Source organism: Lissotriton helveticus, chromosome 7, assembly GCF_964261635.1.
Source record: "Lissotriton helveticus chromosome 7, aLisHel1.1, whole genome shotgun sequence".
Lineage (NCBI taxonomy): Eukaryota > Metazoa > Chordata > Amphibia > Caudata > Salamandridae > Lissotriton > Lissotriton helveticus.
The window spans coordinates 784,016,039-784,032,184 of NC_136068.1; the positions used below are offsets into that span (position 1 = coordinate 784,016,039).

General features: G+C 43.5%; 1 protein-coding gene across 7 annotated transcripts in view; it reads left to right on the plus strand.

The window, feature by feature from the left end:
* Positions 1–16,146, plus strand: part of LOC144769184 (uncharacterized) — a 4,448,662-nt gene that overhangs the window by 3,132,598 nt on the left and 1,299,918 nt on the right. For all 7 annotated transcript variants that reach the window (XR_013598674.1, XR_013598675.1, XM_078653198.1 and 4 more), the window contains one exon: positions 1,938–2,028. Coding sequence is in view for 5 of the 7 variants with exons in the window: in XM_078653198.1 (XP_078509324.1) it covers positions 1,938–2,028 (91 nt within the window). In the remaining 2 variants the exon portion in view is untranslated. The remainder of the gene's footprint in view (positions 1–1,937; positions 2,029–16,146) is intronic.

Below are 16,146 nucleotides of genomic sequence, written 5' to 3' on the forward strand. Positions count from 1 at the left end.
AGGCAACGCAGTGCGAATCTGGAACTCACTTCCGCCTCAGCTCCAGACCACCATCTCCTCCCAGGCCTTCAAAACTGACCTCAAAGCTCCCCTCCTTCAAAGACACTTCCAAATTTAATTCACGCCCTCTCTATTATCTGAAGGAAGTCCTTCCATTATTGTAAATTCTGTTCTACATGACTATAGAAGTGCCTTACCAATGTGGTGTTATGGTTTGAGTGTCTGACACTTATTGCAGTATTATACTTCGACTTGTAGCGTGTACTCCTTTGTAACATGCACACGTCACTTTCCCTCGTGTAATGTATAGTTTGCTACCTCTTGTATTTTATTTTGTTTGCTCTAGATACATGCACAAGTGCCACCATTGCCTCATGAAATGTAATGTTTGTTCTTGTGTTTTGAGTATCTGCCATTTAGTGCAGTATTATACCTCTACTTGTACTTTGTACGCTTTTGTAACATACACACATGTCACTTTTTTCCTCCTGTAATGTATCGTTTGCTACCTCTTGTATTTTGTTTGCTCTTGATACATGCACAATTGTCACTATTGCCTTATGTAACGTAAAGTTTGCTTTTGTAACATCCTGACTTGTAATTGTTCCTCATGTATTACTATTGTTCCTATTGTGAAGGGCTCTGACACCTTCGGGTAAAAACGCATTAAAGAAAATAAAATAAAATAAATGTCTAGGAAAGGTGACTAGCATCCCTGCGGTATGGTTGAGAACGGATGCCACACGGTGCAATTTTCTCTTTTTCTTCTGACAGGCGTAGCTCCCAAACTAGCATTAAAATGCATCCTCATGCCAGTAAATCAAAACCTCCACTGGAAACTATTGCATTTTTCTTATCTTATTATAATTGGTTTTATTTTATAAGAATGAAGTGCAGAAGGGGAACCAGTGGAAGAATGTTAGGGGGCAGGGGAAGCAGGAAGGGACTCAGTGGAACTATTTTTAAGTTTCTCATCAATGCAAACGACATTGCAAAATGTTATGAACATCCTTGAAGAGCCCTGGGCTTACCCAAATTGTAATGGTCAGCCTATTTAAATAATGCTTGACGGTGGTTCGCCAAACCAGCCACTGGCTAAAGTGGGCACCAAACATCCCATTTTTGTGTTGTATATGTATGTATTGTGTTGTTTAATGGTGACAATAGGTTACTGTCTGCTGAGGCCCAAATAGAACATGTAGGACTTTACTTACTACTGGGTCACGAAAAAGTGTGAAAGTATGGACTGGTTTCTACGACTCTGCTCGAAGGTAATTTAAAAATGTTTTGCTTTTCATAAAACGGGTACAATAGTACACGTGGAAAGCTGTGTCAGTTGCAGGTTTACAGATGAACTGTTGCTCGTATCATACGTATTTTTTTAGGGCTGCCTGTTCCCCTTGCACCTGTATTATATGCAGCACACAATTCCACACAGAGGGAATGGCAAAAATATTTACTACTTTGGAAAAAAAGCCCTGCCTCAACAACACCCCCACCAAATCTGGGGGTGATTCATTCATCTTCCCGTCTGGTAAGGTGAGTCACTTGGCTGTACTAAATCTTTGACTATATATATGTTGGGGAGGGGGGTCAGATTTCAATTTATGAATGTCCACAAACATGCAGGTTTGTGGGCATTCATACACTTACAAGGCTAACCACGCCTTTTTCTGCCCACCTCCCACATCTTTATATTGCAGACTTCTCCGCACACGTGGCAGTGTAATCGGCAGTAGTAAAACCATATACGTCTGCCTGAATTCCTTGTGTGAATCCCATTTTCAGAAAGTGAAGTGCCGTTTGGAAGTGAATGACTTAAGGTTTCTCCGCACAGGAATGGTTTGATCAGATTTATATTAGTTGTTTGCTTTAATGTAAACAATGTTTATGATATTATTTTATGGGATTGCTTAGATGGTATTCATTTGTTACAGGTCACCCGAAAGAAATTTGAAGAGAATTCCGTTGCACTCAATCGGACAGCTGGATCCCAATGCTAAGCATGAGCAAGGATCTATAGCAAAGGTAATGTGCCGAGTTCTTACTCTGCGTTTTTCTTACTCTAAAGTTTGTTCACTTCTCATACTCATGTCTTAATCTCCAAGGAACGTCATACCATCATTGATTGAAAGACTTACATACTCAAGAATCTAAATTTGCCTAGCTCAGTAATGGTAAGTTTCAATTCTGTTAAGGACACGGAGGTGAGGATTATGCTTTTCCTTCTTCGCTGTTTATTATAACCAAAACTCACAGCAGCCCAGAAAAGCACTGAAGTCAAGAAATGTCTATATCCCAAACAAAAGGGATTAAGAACATTACATCAGAAAAAATACATCAGAAAAACTACATATCCCATCATTCCATGGGTAGCAACATAATATTAGTCCTTCCATAGTGTCCATAACGCGAAGATAGGGCGTCCATCTTGTGCCACCTTCCTCTTTCTTCGTGCGAGTCACGCCAAAATTTCAACGGTCCTGTTTTGAACCTTCATTACCTAGCGGAAGAGACACAACAGTGTAAGCGTTGTAAAAACAAATAGAACTTCCAAAGCAAACTCCTTACATGGATAGGATTGCAGTAACAACACAAAATGAAATTGACAATGAAGCAAAAATCTGCTTACTTACTTCCATATGGGCAGGATCTCCCAAGGAGGTTTGGGAGGGATAATCCTCGCCTCTGTGTCCTTAATAGAATTGAAACTTACCGTTACTAAGCTAGGCAAATTTCGATTCTATGTCAGGACCGGAGGCTTCAGATTATGCTTGTTCAAAGCTTATTTACCACAAGATTCGCCATATCCACCACCGGTTTGAATTAAAACCTTTTAAAGGTGGAATCCGAGGACTAATCCGCCGCACGCATCAAGTCCTCCAAACGCGCTCCCAATGAGAAAGCTTTCAAGGCCATGGCCCCCCTAGCCGAATGAGCACTGAACATTTTAGTATCAATGCCTGCTTCCTGCAACACCCACCGCACCCATCTGGCTATAGTGGGAGAGGATACTGCCTTGTGTGGTTTCCACAGGGCAATGAGTAACTACCTTTCACCCGGAGGGCGAAGTTCAATAGTGACATCCTCATATGTTTTAAGGCACTGAACAACACTGAGCTTGGGAAAGTCTACAAACGCTGGATACGAGATTGATCTCGTCGCGGACTTCGTGCGACGACCCACAGTAAAGGTAACCCTTTCTGGGGAAACAATTCTCGCTGAGTTATCCAAGGCTCGCTCATCCGAGACCCTCTGACACGATTCCAGACACAGGAGCATAGCCAACTTGGCAGACAGCTCTTTCAAAGAAAGATACTTGTTGTGTTGCCAAGAAAGAAAAAGATTCAGAACAATGTTAACGTCCCACAGGACTGAATAGCATGGCTCCGGGGGCAGAGAAAGCCTCACGCCCCATAGGAGTTTACAGACAAACGGGTGCTCCCCGACTGGGACACCATCCACCGGCTCATGCGCCGCCGAGATTGCAGAACGCATTGTGTTAATGGTGTGGTATGCCAGACCGTCCGATGCTAATTCTGCTAAGAAATTCAGGATGAGAACAACGCCTGCGACCAGGGGATCCAGGTCCCGCCGAAGACACCAACGAACCCACCTGTTCCAAGCGGATCAGTACCTCTTTGCGGTACTGCTCGCCCAGGCCTTTGACAAAAGGTTTTCAGCCGATTCCGAAAGGCCTGGGAGCGACCAACGTCTCCGGAAAGCCGCAATGCCATGAGGGGGAGAGAGTCCTGCATTATGAGGTGATGTGGGTCCCGTCCAGATCGAGGGAACCAGGGGAGTAGGATTGGAGAATCCCCAGAAAGTTCCAGAAGAACTGGAAACCAAACTTGCGAACTCCAAAAAAGTGTCACCATTATCACCTCTGCGTTCTGGCCGCCGCCCGCACCACCATTGAGCATGGAGGGAATGCATAAGGCCGTTCCTGACTCCAATTCTAGAAGAGTGCATCCGTGGCCTCAGCGAGAGGATCCGGCTTCCAACTGAAAAACCTCGGTAGTTGGTAGTCCAAGCGGGACGCAAACAGGTCCACTGAGAAAGGACCCCATAGGGTGTTCAACCACTGGAACACATGAACGTCCAACTTTCAAAGACTGGAATCCCGCAGGTACCTCGAGTGCCAATCCGCCACTTGATTGGCTCGGCCCGGTAGGTATTCCGTCATCACTGAGACGTGATGGGCCAGACAATAATCCTCAAAATACTTCACCAGATCTGCTAGTGCTCGGGAGCGAGGACCGCCCAGATGGTTGACATTTCGAACCGCTGAGACATTGTCCATTCATGAGAGGACACATGACTTTGCTGATTCCCTGGTCCAACAACGGAAAGCAAAGGATCCTGCCAGAAGCTCCAAACAGTTGATGTGGATCTTTTGCTCTTCTGACGACCAAGCGCGGCCTGTGGAGAAATCCCCCCAGAGGGCGCCCCAGCCAGACCTGCTGGCCTCTGATTTTATTACTAAGTCCGGTATTGACCCGAAAATCGCTCGCCCATTCCACGCCTCCATATGGGAAAGCCACCAGGTCATTTCCCCTTTCACCTCCTCCATTAGAGGGACCAGCTGGTCGTAAGTCAAACCTCTCCTGAGGTGATGTGCTTTTAGGCGCTGGAGGGCCCGATAATGGAGGGGCCCCGGAAAAATTGCCTGAATGGAGAAAAGTCGTACCACTCTGGCAATGTGACGCAGGGAAGTGTGTGACTTGGAAATCGTCTGCCGCAGCACATGCCGAATCTTGGCCATCTTCCGGGATGGGAGACTTAGAGAGGCTTGCAACGAATCCACAACGAACCCTAGGAATATCACCTTCTGAGATGGGGTGAAGACTGATTTGTCTTCATTGATGATAAACCCGAGTCCTTGTAACAAGGAGATCATTTGATTGAGCTGAAGTACCAACTTGTTGGGGCACTGGGCCATCAAAAGGATGTTGTCCAGGTAGACAATTATCCGAATGCCCCGGCTCCGAAGGACTTCCACCGCCGGATGCAACAGCTTGGTGAAGCACCAAGGGGCCGAAGAAAGCCCGAATGGAAGGGCCGTAAACTCGAAAACCTGATCCCTCCAGAGAAACTGAAGGAATCGACGGTGGGGAGGATGGATGGGTACCACCAAGTACGCATCTTTGAGGTCCAGACGGACCATCCAGTCGTTTGGAAGCAAAACATCCCGGAGAAGATGGATTTCCTCCATCTTGAAATGATGGTAAACCAACCACCCGTTGAAGTCTCTTAGGTTGGTCACGGGCCTCTTGCTTCCGTCCCTTTTCTCACCTAGGAAGATGTGGCTGAAGAAACCGTAAGGGTGTCGCGTTGATCGACAAATGGCCTCTTTGCACAGCAGTGCCGAGACCTCTTCGTCGATCAACTGCGCATCATCCCGGGAAAAATGTATAGGGCGAGGAGCCCTTAGTTGGCAAGGTCGATCGTAGAATTCTATAGGGAAACCGCGCACAGTTTGAAGAACCCATGCGTCTGCTGTAATTGGTGCCCAAGCCTCTGGAAAAACCGCTAGCTGGCCCCCAATCCGCACCTAATCTGCAGAGATCACACTTACCATGGAAATTATTGCCTCCGGTGTCGTTCTTGAAACCGCCGCGCCCTCTGAAGCGTTGGCCTCTGGTCGGGTAAAAATTGTTGTAGTTGGCCGAGGTGTTGTACTGTCCTCTGCCGGGGACTTGCCCTTTGTTGGCTAAATTCTGACTGCCACGGCTGGTCGCGAGGCCCCTACCGCGACCGGCCCCTCGGGAAAAACGTTGCTGAAACAGCCTTTTTATACTGTACTGGGCCTTGTCCAGGGAGGTGAAAGTTGAAACGAATTTTCCCAGCTCTTTGATGAAAGGGTCCCCAAATAGGCTGCCCTGCGCTACTGCTCCCGCCTCAGAAGAGGCCAAGTCCCTCAACTTGGGGTCCAATTTAATCAAAAGGGAGCGACGACGCTCCGTCGAGAGGGCGCAGTTGGCGTTCCCCAAAAATATGACCACCCTCTGCGCCCAGTTCGACAGTACGTCTGGGGATGTGGGGGAGCCCGATACCTTCGCTTCCTCAGCCATATCTAAGATCTTTGTAATAGGGCCTATTGCGTCTAAGAGCTTGTCCTAGCATGAGCGCCAGGAACGGGTCTTTGACAAACTTTGCCATGAACGTGCCCATTTTGCCATCCAGCTCCGGTGTCATGGCGACTTTCCCTTCTAGAGTGGGACGTGGACACTCTCCTCTCAGACAACTCCTCGCTTCCTTCTCCAAAGGCTTGCGGAGGCGCCCCGCTACAAACTTCGCGACTTTGTCCGCAGGAGTCCAAGCAGCTGACCTCGGGTGAATGATTTCGTCCGGGTCCAGCATGCCTGAACTATCCTGTGGTAACTCGGCCGCGGAGCTGGACGGCCGCCAAGAACGCACCGACTCCTCGTCATCGTCTGTGTCTGCAGGGGAGATCCCTCCCGGGGAGGAAGGGGCTGTCCCCGTCGGCACTGAAGGTCCCGGGGCCGGGAGCGGCGCAGGGGTAGGCTCGGTCGCCTTAGCCAGAAAGGCATCCTGTAGGCGCTCAAAGGCATCCCTGTCTACAACCTGCGCTCCCCCGGAGCCCCCGTCCCTACAAACCTTTTTAGGCGCGGGAGGTTCTCCCTCTAAGGGCGCTGGGCTAACCCAGAAGTCCCTAACTGCACCTGCACTAGGTTCGCACATTCTTCCACTATGCGAGCGGAGAGCCTGTCCTCCATGGGACACACTATCTCCTGCTCACATCTGTAAATTGAGCTTTCTACAGCCTCATAAAACTCATCATCACATAAATACTGATGAGTTTCCTCCTCTTCTGCGTAGTATCCCTCTGCCATAATAGGTTACCTCTGGCTATTAGCTTAAGGCAGGCTGAGGTCCGCACTGGTAACCGCAATACCAGAGTATGGGCCAGCCAGAGGCTAGCAATAAGATCTGGGGCTGGTAGAACTAGGAATAAACTGAGGCAGCACCCGCCTCTAAGCGCCGACCCTCTCAACGAGACCGGGTCCAGGCCGCCTCCCTGCGCGCTTATGAGAGCTAAGCCCTTGGAACTTTCCAAAACTCTGCCGGTTTACAAAACACGGTAAAAACCGCTGTTGGTGCCACTTTCTTGCCCGTAGGCGTTCACGCGGTAGAACCGCCAATACTGACCCCGTTGGGGTGTTCACAAGATGTGGGAATTACAGTCCTGAACAGGCGTAGAAGGTGAGGCGGCAGGCGACACTCTGGCACGGCTCACTCTCCTCAGTGTGGCTCTCGTCAGTGAGAGGAAAAGCGCGCTGAGGAGAACGAGACGCAACGGCTCTCTCTAGCGGCCAAAACAGCGACGTGACAACAACGGGGACATCGCGTGAGGGGCAAAAACGTCCCCGCAATCAAGGGACTCTATTAGCATAAACACAAGCAACGCAAAATCTCAAAGCATTACAGAGCCCCCAAGCGACAATAGAATATCAATAACACTATATATAAGAAAGCAAAAACCAATGAAAGCCAAAACCCCCCACAAGGACAAATCTAAGTGAGAGATATGAGCAAAGGAACTTAACTGGCTGCGAAGCAGCGAAGAAAGAGGAAGTTGGCACAAGATGGACGCCCTATCTTCGTGTTATGGACACTATGGAAGGACTAATATTATGTTGATACCCATGGAATGATGGGATATGTAGTTTTTCTGATGGATTTTTTCTGATGTATTGTTCTTAATCCCTTTTGTTTGGGACATAGAAATTTCTTGACTTCAGTGCTTTTCTGGGCTGCTTTGAGTTTTGGTTATAATAAACAGCGAAGAAGGAAAAGCATAATCTGAAGCCTCCGGTCCTGACATAGAATCAAGAGTTTGCATCTTTAATTCTCTAACACGGGATTCTCATCAAAGTCATAAGCACGAAATAGTCCTGTCCGCGTTTAGGGACCCCAGAGCGTTTACAAAAATATATGCATCTATCTATTTATCTATCTATCTATCTATCTATCTATCTATCTATCTATCTATCTATCTATCTATCTATCTATCTATCTATCTATCTATCTATCTATCTATCTACCTATCTATCTATCTATTTATCTATCGATCGATATATCCATTATTTGATGCATGCTTAACTTTGCACCACATGGTGCGTAAATAAAACTTTTTACAAACTGAAGAAAAAAAAAAGGTGTGTAAATAAAACTTTTTACAAACTGACCTGTTGCTGTGCCGTGACTTCAGCCTTGATAATTGTGGTGAGAAGAAACGAAGCAAAATCTATATATATATATATATATATATATATATATATATATATATATATTACCTACTGGCGGTCACCAGTAGGTAGTTATAGTTAGGACCTAGTTTCCATAGGAAATCCACAACATTCTATTCGGAATAACATTGGCGCTGGTGGACGAATCTTCGTGAATTTCTCCAAGAAAATGGCCTGCTCTGCTCCGCTCCTTCCCTGACAGTTTGGGGGTGATTCGTCAAGCGGGGTCCGAGAAGAAAGGGGGGGTCCCAAAAGGTGTTTTCCCCATGCAATTTTCCATAGGGACCTTTAGCCAGGGCTACTGCTAGAACGGCTGAACGGACTTACACCAAATTTGGCAGAGAGGTAGAGTTCAGTTCGCAGATTTTGCTTTTTGTTAAATGGTGTAACTCAGTTCAGTAGTTCCTGAGAAAATTTAAAAAAAAGTAATGTCAAGGACAGTGATGCTCCTGCTTCCTGCGTTTTATCAGGTTAATAGACTGTTTCCCATAACACAAACGTTTATTGCAATAAATGTATAGAATTTTAACTTGAGCAAAATCAGGATGAATTTGTGTGCGTGGACTGTTTGCTGAAAATGCTTGTGCAGCAGTTGATGTGCTTGGTGCAGTAGCAGGGGGTTGTCCTTCAACATCTGTGTTGCAGCTCGAGCAAAGTTGTTGGGGTGTAAGTTCTTTACGTGTCGCTCCATATTTGCTGTGCTAAAGGAGTATTTTTGAGATGGATCACCCCTTGAAAAAGTTTGGAAAATTTTACAGGTTACTTTTGGAGCATTAACCTTTTTTTGCCCTTCTGGAAAAGTAAAAAACTGCCAAATTAGATCTTCTTTCCTCTTCTTTGGAGTTTCTTTAGGAATTAAATATTCTTCTGAAGAATGGCTGAAATATGAGTCTCTTGCTGTTAATATGGTAAACTTTGTTCTATTTGACAAGATTCTCAGAAGAGATGTTGCTTTTTAGAAAGTCAGAGTAGAATTTTTAAAATGGGACGTAAGTTTCAACAGTTGTAATAGGAAGTGCTTTGAACCAATGAAATTTCTTTTTTTAAAGTCACATGGCTTTGCGTACGGTTACGCTGTTATTACGGTGTTCTTAGGATGCAAGTACGCATGACTTTTCACCGCGATTGGTGTAATTGCTTTTAAAAGTATTGTAGGAATATTGGAAATTTAAAAAAAATGTGTTCATAATTTTCCTAGATAATGTGTTCTGTTAGTATGTTCAATAAATACATAAATATATGTTTTCAAACAATTAAAAGCATTCGCGTCTTTGCGAACAGGACGCCGTACATGACGTCACACGGAAGCTTTGATGCGACGCGTAACGTGAAAGCTTATTCGTAGCGTGTGGTGAGAATGATTAGCAGTACAAACTATGGTGTGATCACTCTCTCACTTTCAAATCAGAGCACAGGGCACGCTATGAGTATGGTTAGAAGTGGTCACTCATTGGAAATCCGATTCAGCTGTGTGGCTTATCCACGGTATCATAACGTTACTTTTTAACCTGTTTAAGTTTGAAGTTTGCATTTAATACTATGGTATAGGTTGATATGGATGTTTAGGCAGCGCTTATCTCCATTAAGCTTGGTTATTATCATTTACATATAGGTGTCTGAGGGAGGGAAAAGAAGTCTATGTGAATGGCGAGGATTGCACAATAGAACCACATCACTCCTTAATTTGTAGACACATACAATTGCATGTCTCTTGTAATCAAGATGCGCCTAATTTGGTGTGAGTTTTGAAAGGCACTGCGACACCTGCTATCATACCAACGTTCACTTTACTGGAAACATGACTTATTTAATTTGAAATAATGCAGATTGTTGTGCAATGTTACCAGGCATCGGTTACATGGTTACGGTAACTGAGCGTGTGGTTTGCTAAAAAAAACTTGTGTTTACTCCTCTGCATGGGAAGATGGATGTTTCCATCTGGCCGTCGATTCCGACCTTGAAAGCAGAGTCAACCAAGTGAGCCGTATAAGAGCGCTATTGTCTCAAAAAGAGGTCGCTCTTACATCTGCTAGAGAAACATTTGTCCTTCATGTAGTAAACACCCGCACCGCACAGAAGTGTATGATTTATTAAATACAGACGTGCCTTTGTATTTTGGGGAGTTAATTCAGAGTATCTTTAATGCGTCCTTGACTACGGGGTTCTTACTTTTTTTTAAGTTAGAAGCAGTGGTCTTGTGAATTCTTTTCAAACTATAATTGGTGTATTTTTGGCATTTTTTCATTCAATGTTTTCCAGCATCTTTGGTGGATTCCCCTTAATAGTCGCATTAGTTGCCGGTGTACTTCTATTAATTTGTTTACTTAAATATGGATGCACATCCTCCAGCACCCGACAATATGTCCCGGCTGTTGCTGCTGCGCAACCGAATGCTTAGTTATTATGGAGCGCTGCCTCTGGCTACATTGAGTACAGCTTATGGATTATCGTTTCGATTCTCCTTTTTTACATGCGTTCAGCCTGTCTTTCATTGCCTGAGCTGCGATTTCGATTGGGCCCTGGATTTGTGTCTTTGCAGTACAGTGTCTCCCAACGCTGATTATGACCAGCTGATGAGTCCCTTAGTGGTTCATGACTTGCTCTGTTCTGGCGGCAGGATTATGGCCTTAGCAGTGATACATGGAATAATGGGACGTTGGAATGTTTTTGCAGCGGTGCATGACTTCTTGGCACGCAGTTACATTGAAGATGACCCGAGTTTTCCTCCAATGGTGATAGAGGCTCCGGTCATTGAGGAACATGTATGTTCATTCTTACTATTGAATTGGATGACTGAAATGTTTTCAGATGAGAACAATGACTTCCTCTTGGAGGCTGTTGCTACATACTGTGCTTATACGCTGTTGGATTAAGACTCTTTGATTTTCTACCTATTCTTTATTATATAGTTACTGTTTTCTATCAAACAGCGAATAATTTTTTATGCAAATTTGAACTTGACTCTGCTTTTCAGGCTTGGACTCTGCGTTCATAGTTCGCCCATGTTTATATCACATGGTTCTATCGAGGGAGGGTGTTGTGGGCCGAGCCTTGCACTCACACCCTGTTAAGTTAGCATGGGTTCATTAGAAGCTTAAACGCCATTTTTGATTTCCTGCTCTGCTTTGCACACGACACGCAATTTTGATATTGTTTAGAGAAGGCTGAGTATTTTGTTTCACATGAAAATAATTTGTCATGCTACATTTCTAGACTGCCTCGCTAGTTTAGTGTGTGTAGTGAGAGCATGAAACATCAAGGTTATCTTGGATACTGTGTCTGTTATTTGGAATGATCCTTGCACCTATAACACATATGCAGGTGTGGCCACGTCTGATACTGGCGCGTTTAATAATGCATTGTGGAGGCATAATTAGATACAGTTGGAGAACATTGGTATCCTGACAGTTTGTGCAGAACTCAATGCGATCCACTACTGCTGAGTACCAGAGGTATGGAACCGTCGATGTAATCCTATGAGACTTTCTGTAGTTATAAACTAACCTGGTAGGTAGGAAGGGTGAAATTTAGGTATATATTAAACCTGTTTCCCGTTAGCAATATAAGATGCTTTCTCACTTTGTATTTTATGGAATAGTAACAATGCTGACAACCTTGTTTCTGATATTATGTTTGGTTGTATTATCTAAGGTACTGTGCATGAGATTACGGCATTAGAAATAAACATTTCAAACTTGCACGTGTCTTTATTTACTCCTTGTTTTGGACTGGTGTAAGATTATAACACAAGAGTGCTCTTTTTTTCTACCTTACTTGACCTAATCTAAGTCGCTTGTTCTGGGTTGACTAGTCATTGGGGTTTTTGCTATAGGACGAAGAACCAATGAGTCACTGATTGCTAGTCTGGTCGGGGGTTTGGGTCCTAAGGTGGGTTTTGGTACACCGTAATTCACTGAGGTCCTAGGTCTTTATGCACAGTTCTGTGTAGGAGCAGAATTCCTGCAACAGTAGTTACAATAAAAAAAGGCTTATTAAAGGGCCTTGAGTTTGAATCAGAATATGAAATTGAAGAATAATTGATAACGCCAGCCAAGAAAGGGAGCAAGTGTGCAAATTTACAATGTCTTCGGCTGGGGTACTTGCTACAATGAAAATGTTCGATAAAGCCCTTCACTTTGAATAGGCATATGAAATAGAAGAATAGTTGATAATCACAGCTAATGTATGCAGCAAGTAGTTGTGTGTATGTGTGGATGATATGTTGATTGAGAGGAAGATGAAAAAGGTGAAAAATAAGAAAGGTTGGAGACATGCATACTACCCACTGCCTTGTCATTGAAGAGAATCTTTGGATTTGCAGCTCATTGCACAGATAGGGTGTTGATTCCTGCAGTGGGAGCAAGAGAAACGACTAGTACATCTAAGGAAGCAAGTTAGTGCATATAGTACACATAGTGTGCGGTAGTAAGGACGAAAGAAAGGACGTAAGTGTGGAAATTACCCACTGCTATTGGTGGGTAGTAGTTACGAAGAAGGCTGAATAAAGGGCCTTGACTTTGAATTTGAATTAAAGAATAATAATTGATAAGCCCAGCCCAGAAAGGTAGTAAGTAGGTGTGTGTATTTGTGGATGATGTGTTGATTGAGCGGAAAATGAATAAGGTGAAAAATAAGAGAGGCTGCAGAGATGCAAACTTTCCATTTCTTTGTAAGGGAAGTGGGAGTTTAGTTTTCCAGTGCATATATATATATGGTGCTGAGGTGGGCCTTCCACGCTACTAAATAAAATCACTGCTCACCTGCACCCTGGGTCTTCCTTTCATCTTCTGCGCCGTTGGTATCCGGAATATGGGCTCCTGGTGAGAGAATGCTGAGATTGTACTTTATATATATATATATATATATATATATATATATTCACTGAAAAAACCATAGGTTATAGACCATATATAGTTAGGAATTAGCATTTAAAAAACCTTATTTCACTCACACAAAACCATTGAAATTCCATATATAGTTAGTTGCACTAACTATATATCGCGCACCCGCAATCCACTGCTGATCATGTCACATATTACATCATTCATGACATGGTCAGTGACATCACTGATGACATCACTGATGACATCTCAAATGACATCACTGATGACATCACTGATGACAACATCCAGTGACTGTATGTTTCTGTAAAGTTAAAATATGTCTTACATATTGAAGAATGAGTGGATGTATAAGTGTCTGGATGAAGGATTTAGTAGGTGCGTGACTGACTGTATGAGTGAGTGATTAAATGTGTCTCACTGAATGCATGGGTTAGTGACTAAACTGTCTTAATTTGTGCATCATTATGTCTGTTGTTCTGTAAACTGCTGCATGTGTTGATCATTAGCTATACGAGAGGCTATATGTGTTATTAATTGGTTGCCCAAGTATTTCTATGGGAGATTGAGTTTGTGTGGGGGTGGCTGGAAGGTGTGTGACTCTATGCATAGATGTGTGAGCAGTTTATTCACTAGGTGTATGAGTTCAAGAGTGCATGTGGAAACAGCTACATGGGCAGTTGACTGTGTGCATGAGTGTATTGATGAGTGAATGGATATCTCAATGCTACATGTCATAGTAAGTACATATGTAAAACACAGTACATGTGAGAGTTGGCATATATAAATAACTGTGCATGAGAGCCACTGAATGAGTGAGTGGTTGTATCGATCATTGTGAACTTGTATCAGGGATTGTATAAGAGAGTAAATATGTGTTAGTATATGTTTCAATAAGTAAGGTGTGTTTAACTGTATAGTTGAAGAAATGGAGGTGAGATTGTTTCTTTGCATGACTGACTGGGTGTGTGAGTAACTCCATGAATGAGTGGCAGTGTGTGAGTGTCTGTATACACTGAGTGTATCTAAGGTTATATTAGAGTCTGAAGAGGTTTATCGTATTAGCACAAGAATGATGTCAAATGAGATGTCATCAGTGATGTCATCAGTGATGTCATTTGAGATGTCATCAGTGATGTCATCAGTGATGTCACTGACCATGTCATGAATGATGTAATATGTGACATGATCAGCAGTGGATTGCGGGTGCGCGATATATAGTTAGTGCAACTAACTATATATGGAATTTCAATGGTTTTGTGTGAGTAAAATAAGGTTTTTTAAATGCTAATTCCTAACTATATATGGTCTATAACCTATGGTTTTTTCAGTGAATTTTCAAGGTTTTGTAAATGCTAATTCCTAACTATATATGGTCTATAACCTATGGTTTTTTCAGTGAATTTCAATGGTTTTTTAATAGCAAATATCATAAGCTGTCGAATGTCAAGTACGTGGTAAGTGAAAACATTTTCGTGTTTATGCACACTGATCTGCTTTGAATGGTGCCCCCCCCCCCCTCATTTCTATTAGGAGTACTCTCTCTTAGCAGATAGTGAAAGGTAGTTAACGCAGGCGTTTGCCCCCGTTGTAATCCGTCGTGCCTGCTTCTCTCTCCATTTGATTGATTGTTATCCAAGTATTTACTGTTTTAGAATTAGTTCTCTTTGGTTCATTCTCTATTTACAAACAAACACAGAGTCGCAATACTCTGTTTAGTCTTTCCAGATAACGAAAAATCGTGTAAAAAAAAGAAAAGGAATCGAGCAAAATCAGTAGGCCACTAATGGGATCTCTTTTTGACCTCGCTAAAATAGAAAACATTAGGAACAACCCCTCATGACAAATACAAAACTAGTGAGATGAACTGAACTCCACACAATGATGGCTGCAAAACAGCTCGGCTCCGCCACCCACCCCGCCCAAAATAACGATAAAGAACGGCTGCCATGATTGGTTGCGGAATGACCACGACGGAGCTACGAAATGGTGCTGCTCTCATGCTAACCCCAGCTTCAGTCTGAAACATCCAGAAACACTGTAGACTACCAATTCGATCAGTTCCGGTAGCGCCCCAATGTAACCCGGTAGAGAAGAACTAGCCCTCCCCTCTTTGACTGATGGTTCTTGTTGCCTGTCCCTTCTGTTGCCATTTAACAGAACTATTTAGCCTGCTGAAAGGGGTTGTGTTCCGACCGCTGGTTGGTGGAGACATTTTGACTATATTCTGTACCTGCGTTGTCGCGTAATGCGTCATATGACGCGCCGCGTTAGCGCATCCGGAAGTCATCCGGGGCGCGCAGCGCGTAACGTAAGCATAACAAGTCATGTGACTTGTTAATAAAACTTTTCATTGGTTCATTTTACTTTTCTTATTGTAATGATGAAAGGCTTGGTCATATGACCTAAAAATTACGCTTTTCATTACTTCCGAACATTATTTTTTCTTAAATATATGTTATAATGTTCCAGGCTAATGTACTTTCCCGGAAATTTTACAACTGTCCTGCAAGTAAAATATATTCTTTTTTCGAAAAAAAGAGCGTTTCTTCGTCCCATGACGGAGCCGTTGAGCAAAAGAGGGTCGACCTGCTGTCTTAGTCGCCGATACGCCTGAATATGAGATTCTTATCGATCACTTTATGTTACAGGAATAGAAAACACAACAGCCCTTGACCATTTATCTTTACTGCGTTCCTTCGTATTATACCTTTTACCCTTCATGTAATTGGTCTGCTTTATTTCACTTGCCTTTTAATGATTCTAAAACAGTCACTATTATTAAAAACTTTACCAATGTATATACTACTACCATGTTTTCTTTTAAAAACCTTTATTGTGAAAATGTCATTATACAAATACGAGCCTATAACCACGTGGGCCTGCCACAGAGCAAACTGTAATCGTATATGATGAATAGACATTTACACTGTAGAGGAACGTAACGGGCGGGCCATTAGGTTGCAAGAACTAAGGTGTCTAACAGTTACGGAATCGGTGGACGTACATTTTATAATTAAAATACGACAGGG